Source organism: Rutidosis leptorrhynchoides, chromosome 5 (genome assembly GCF_046630445.1).
Source record: "Rutidosis leptorrhynchoides isolate AG116_Rl617_1_P2 chromosome 5, CSIRO_AGI_Rlap_v1, whole genome shotgun sequence".
NCBI classification, from domain to species: Eukaryota; Viridiplantae; Streptophyta; class Magnoliopsida; order Asterales; family Asteraceae; genus Rutidosis; species Rutidosis leptorrhynchoides.
In genome coordinates, this window is record NC_092337.1 from 144,388,263 (window position 1) to 144,394,557 (window position 6,295).

Sequence of the window (6,295 nt, forward strand, 5' to 3'; positions counted from 1 at the left end):
TTCTTTTGTCGAGCCTTTTCGTCGTGGTTTGTTTTCTTGTCATGTATCAGTTTAGGTTTCTTTCATCTTTTGATGAAGTTTCCTTTTATTTTAACAGTATTCATTATTTTAGCCAAAAAAAAAAAATATTTAAATACCTTTAAAAATGAAACTAGTAATTCAACTGTCTTTATTTTTTTCTTTTCCCGAAAAACATTAAAATGTATTACCAAAGGCACGTCGTCAAAGAAATGAAGCCCAAAGAACTCACAAACCACGCAACATCCGAGCTCAACTAAACTAAAACAAAACGAGATCTCACAACTATACAAACAACAAACCCATAAAAACTACAAAATTGCATCAAAGCGCATCACAATGCTATGCAAAGAGGGTAACAAATCAAACGAGCTAAGAAAAAATTTGAAACCATCTACGGCCAAAAACATGTAGCAACGAAATACAAACAAATCAAATTCACATGTCTTTATACCCGGATCTTCTCAAGGTGTTTTCACTAGCATGCACAAAGATTGTTAGCTCAAACCCACTGTTGTAATCGTCAGTCGTAATTTAAATTCTAACGGTCACGCCGTCTAGAAATGAAAATGGTGATCTGAAACGCCTGTTTCCGTAATTTTTTATTTAACTTAAAAGTGGACTAGCGTGCATCGACACAAATGGTAACTTTTTCTTTATAAGTCAGGATTTATGTGGAAGCTTTATGTAAATGTTTTTGTGGGTTCGAGCCTCACTCGTGTCAAGAATCTACACATCTTGCCACGGGAATTAGTTTCTCTCTCGTCCTATATAGGAGTATTCGGTGTACGTATATCACAAACATCCGACTTTTATGAGGTTGATTTGATTAAAAAAGATAGAGTTTACGTTAACCTACGCCTTTTGAAAAATCATAAACAAAATGATAATAAGAGGTAAGTGGTAAAAAAAAATGACTCAGTTGATGGTAAAATGGAATTTTGTAAAATAGTTGTTATTTTATATGATTTACATAAATAGTATTTAAAATATATATATATATATATATATATATATATATATATATAAACATAGTAACTGACATTCCTAATGCCGGTTCTCCCTTGTCACCCCGAATCGTCGTTTGGAATGTCGGCTTGTTCCTAGATGGCACCACTTTTCAACCATTGACCTACTTTTCTTCCACCCTCCCTAAACTGGCATTTGAAATGTCAGTTTCACTACTTCTCTGACACCTTTATGAAATCGTTATTTGAAATGCCGGTTTGTACTGAAGTGCTACAAAAATGAGCAAGTTTTGATGACATTTTCATAACCTTCATTCACTAAAAAAATGTTGATCCTTCCGCCGATCATTCTTATTCGATGTGTATCACGGAAGTGAATTTCGTAATGAAAATAAAGTTTACGAATATAGGCGTGCTTCAAAAGCTTCGTTTGAAGACATTGACGTTCGTGACTTTGTTTACATGAATTGTTAGCATTTTTTAAAGAAAATTTACTGTTCGAACACACCGACGTATTGTACTATGACTGTTTTCTGGAATTGTCCACTACGTACCTTCGTACCGGCAAACAATTTGTACGCCATAAAAGAAACCGTTGATTGGCATTCAAATTCTATATCTTTACGGATAGTTGGCACAAGGGTTGAATTCTTGGGTACAATCAATGTTGTACTAAAAGCATTGCACCATTTATGCCCTTGTTGTCCTTATTCTTAGCTGAACGACACAAATTTCTATAAACTTGTTCAAGAACTGCACTACCCCAACTCAAACGAGCATTGGGACTAAAGTCGAGGAGGTTATACATAAATCTCAACGTGACACTGGTGCTGTTAGCGTTAGGAAATAGAACGCCACGAAGTAGAGCTAACATGTATACTCTAGCCCGTTGTTGGTGAGACTCGGCAGTGCCTCCAACGGGCTGATACAACTCAGTGATTATTGTGAATATTTTTATTTTACTAGTTTCTAAATCTGCCTCACCAATATGGATCCCTAAATAGTGTGCAACTAGAGGAACCCATTCTAGGTCACTCATATTGTGCCACATTCTGGAAACAACATGTCCATTTATGGGTAAATCCCATAAAATATGGAAATCTTGCAACGTTATAGTTGCTTCTCCTACAAAAATTTACGAATTAATATATATATATATATATATATATATATATATATATATATATATATATATATATATATATATATATATATATATATATATATATATATATATATATATATATATATATAAAAGATTCAAACGAAAGCTGAAATAAATGCATGATCTTAAGGTATGCTTTTTTTACCAGTCGGGAAGTGAAATGTATGCATTTTCGGGCGCCACCTTTCAACCAAAGCTGAAATAAATGCATGATCCACTTTCTGGTACCCGTTTTTACAAACTAAACATAAACGCGTTGCTTGAGTGTAATGGGAGTCCCGCAGATTTATATCTTCGTTTTGAAGACTTTTGATATGATCCCAAAAATCCCGATCACATCTTCTTGGTTTAATTTGTTCACCTGTAATCTCACCCGTAAAAATTGAATAGGACCTATGAGACTGTTGAGATTGTAAAAAAAAGAAAAGCAAATCGTTGACTAGGACCGATCTAGCGTTAACGAAAACCATTGATCTTTGAAATTCGGAAGGAAGTTTAAGTTGAAATTGGTTTGATAGTGTGTTTAACCGAGCTTCAGACGACTAGTTTATGTTTTGGAGCAAATCTAAATTAGGAATGCCGGTCTGCAACGTGGCCCTTTTATTATTGGTTCGTATTTGGAATATGGATAACTGTGATCAATGCTATTAAAAGGGATGGTTGGGCAGTCTTTTTAGTGGAAACCGGCATTTCGAATGCCGGTTATCAAGTGACATCTAGAAAATTGAAAAAGTATTGTCGCGTGTGCGAGCCAACATTTCAAATGCCGGTTTGGGGTGACAAGTGGTGAACCGGCATTTGGAATGGCGGTTATAATATGTTAATAATTTTTTTTTTCAAATACTATTTCTATAAATCGTATAAAATACAACTATTTCAAAAATAATTCTAGTAAAATAATTCCAGGTGAGAAATGGTAATATTTCTTTTCCGTTATCCGAGAAATTTAAGAAAAACTATTGGTAGAATTTTGTTTAAATATATTATATTTGAAAAATTAATTTTGAAGTTAATAAGTTAGTCGATAATTTCTTTCACCCGTCAATAAATGGATTTTAGTTGTACAGTTTTCCTTATTTTCTTATCTAAAAAATAAAAAAGATAATGCTCAACAAATAAGGTCTTGAGTGTTGACGTTAAACTTTAGTTGATGATGGTACACTCCATAAAATTACTTCATGTCTCATACTGATACTCCACAAACGAAAATATGACTCACATATATATTTTTTTATACTTTACAGTTTTACTCATTACTTTTTATCTATCTTTTTATTTTATATGCAATAAAGAAAATCTAAATTATTATTATTATCTATTTACAGTACTAACTAGAAACAAATTCGACCGCGCGTTGCTGCGGTTGTATTCGACGCGCGGTCGAATTTGGATATACGTTCATTGGTACCTAATATATCTAGTAAGCTGGGTTGTTTGTTGGACGTGTATGTATGTATGTATGTATGTATGTATGTATGTAATATAGCCCGAAATATTTAGTATTTCTTTAACGATGTCCGTTTTGCGTTTAGTTAGTCGCGTTGTGTTCGTAAAATTATTTCGAGTTAAACTGTGGTCTCGGAAAAATTTAACTCGCACCGAGCGAGAATATAGGGCCCGTTATCTAGTGTTTTTTTAACGATGTCCGTTTCGCGCGTAGTTAGTCCCGTTTTGTTCATTACATTTTTTCGAGTTGAACGGTGGTCTCGGAAAAATTTAACTCGCACCGAGTGAGAAGATAGGGCCCGTTAAAAATTAGGGTCGAATTAGGTTCATTTATTTTAATAAAGTATATATTTATGCTTCCTACCCCTGAAAAAGTGTAAAGTTGAGGGGCCGTTGTGTAAATTGAGCCGAAGTTAGGGATCGTTTGTAGTGTGAACGTAAACTCAGAACGACAATCCGATAAAACTGAAACGACAAAATCTGGCGCGTGTTTTAGGGGGTGTTTGGATTTGCGTTTTGAAAATTGATTATGCGTTTTAAATAATCAGAATCAGATAATCAGCTTTATCAGAACGTGATTTTAGTTAATGGTGTTTGGATTTGATTATGCTGTTTGATATCACAATAATCAGATAATCAGTTTTCTGAGTGTTTGGGAAAATCATATTATCTAATTTTTAAACATGTAAAATTACCAACATGGACATTCATTTTATAAAATGACAAAAGACGCACAAAAAGTTCTACGTTGGGATTTTTTTTCGTTTGGGCCTTTTTTGGTTTGAAGCAACTACATTTTTTGGTGTTTTCGGTTTGATGTTTACAAGTGCGAACAAGACGAAGCAGTATGTTTGACGAGAGTTGAGAGAATACGTTGATGTTTTTTAATCTCTATTGATTATTATTTCAATTTGGTAATTACTTATTATTTTGATTTAACATCATCTAGAAAAGCTACAGAAAGACTAAGAAAGTCTCATAACAACCATTCAAACCAGTCTTTTTCACAAAACTGTCGCAGTACCTAAAAATTCTCAGAAAGCCCCTACTGTAACGAGTAGTCTAACTGTATAAATTATGCGACGTTCTTGTTTACATACAAATCTACTTTTAATCAATTTTTTTCATCAATAAGCAATGTTTTAAGGCGGGTGAACATTTAATCAACCAAGCATATATATACTAAATAGGTGGTAATTTTTTACCATAATCATCTATTTATTTTCACATTTTTTTTTTTAAAACTTAAACTAAACTAAAATAGATCGAAAGATTTAATAAAGTTAGAATTGATACAGTCATACAGATCCAACAATCAATTTGAGTGGAATCTACTTGAACAAACTAGAATGTCTACCAGCGGAAATTAATACACATACAACACTTTTACAACTTATCACATTGCACAATTACCAATCTATTGAAAACTACTCGTGATTCTACTATTGAAACGTCCAAACAAACCTTTTCCATTTAAAACGACACCTAAACGTCTACAAAAGCTCTAAAACAACCCAGATCAATATGATGATATCGATGGGGTGATTAAATGTAAAGTCCATCATCTATAATGTTCATCGATCGATGGCCCATAGAAGGTTGTAGGTTACCGTCGACATTGGCTGACCTCAAAATCTTGACGGATGATGAATGAGAAGATGTTATATAACTTAGTCATATGTGATGAATCTGACAGAGTAATTTCTACGTAAATGTTGTGTGTCGATTATGGAGACCTAGAGTTTACATTTATAGGTAAACCTTGATTCTAGAATTTTACAAACCGACTCAATCCCTTTCATAACTAACTCCCAATAATTTAGGCTTTAATTATTGAAATAATCATATCTGTAAGTAACTAGAAGGAGGTGAATAGTTACTTAATACAAATTTTAAAACTTTTTCGATGATCAATAATTGAACAATACTTGATCACGTCAATCAACTCAAATCAATTGTGTAGTGTGTTTATGTTTGTAATAATGCGGAAAGTAAAGTAAAGAACATAAACACAAGGATTTATAGTGGTTTGGGTGGATGTTAACTAATCCACCTTAATCCACTCCCCGATTCACTAATCGGGATTTTTGCTTCACTAAGCACTTTTCTCCAAATCCGGTGGAGATCCGATTTACAAGCGTTGTACTTCTCCTTAGACAACAAACCTAATCCTTTTATCCCTTTGAAGGATTACCTCCAATTTGGACAAGTATTAATCCCCAATGAGATTAATCAACTCCCTAGTTCCCTTTAAGGAAGATGATAACTAAGCTAGCATATGCTTCTAATTACAAAGTACAAAGACTCACCCTTTTTCAGTGATGACAATCCTAAGACAATTCTAAAGATTAATACAACACTATGTAAACTCACAAAGATAAGAATTTGAAAGTAAGTTTACAAAGACCCCTTCTATAACCTATGAGATTATAGAACTTCTCTTGCTAATTACAAATATATGTAGAGGTATTATGTTCTTGTGATTCTTTGATGATTTTGAGTTGTAGCATGCAAGAGGTCCAAGTCTTCAAAGTTCTTCAAGCCTTGCTATTTATATGGAGAGATAAAAAAGTCAGTCACTTCTGCGGCTTAGACCATGGTCGACCGTGGGTCGACCGCACGCGGTCCAGTCCAAAAAACATATCCGTTGTATAGCCATTTGAATCAGTTTTGGACATCACTCTTTGGACACTTTACT

The 6,295-nt window shown here is 33.6% G+C and overlaps 1 protein-coding gene across 1 annotated transcript; it reads right to left on the minus strand.

The window, feature by feature from the left end:
- Window positions 1-1,647: 1,647 nt before the first annotated feature.
- On the minus strand, window positions 1,648-2,025 carry LOC139849075 (serine/threonine-protein phosphatase 7 long form homolog). The gene has a single exon (XM_071838748.1). It carries the CDS (start codon window positions 2,023-2,025, stop codon window positions 1,648-1,650), a length of 378 nt encoding a protein of 125 aa, XP_071694849.1.
- Between the last annotated feature and the right edge of the window lie 4,270 nt (window positions 2,026-6,295).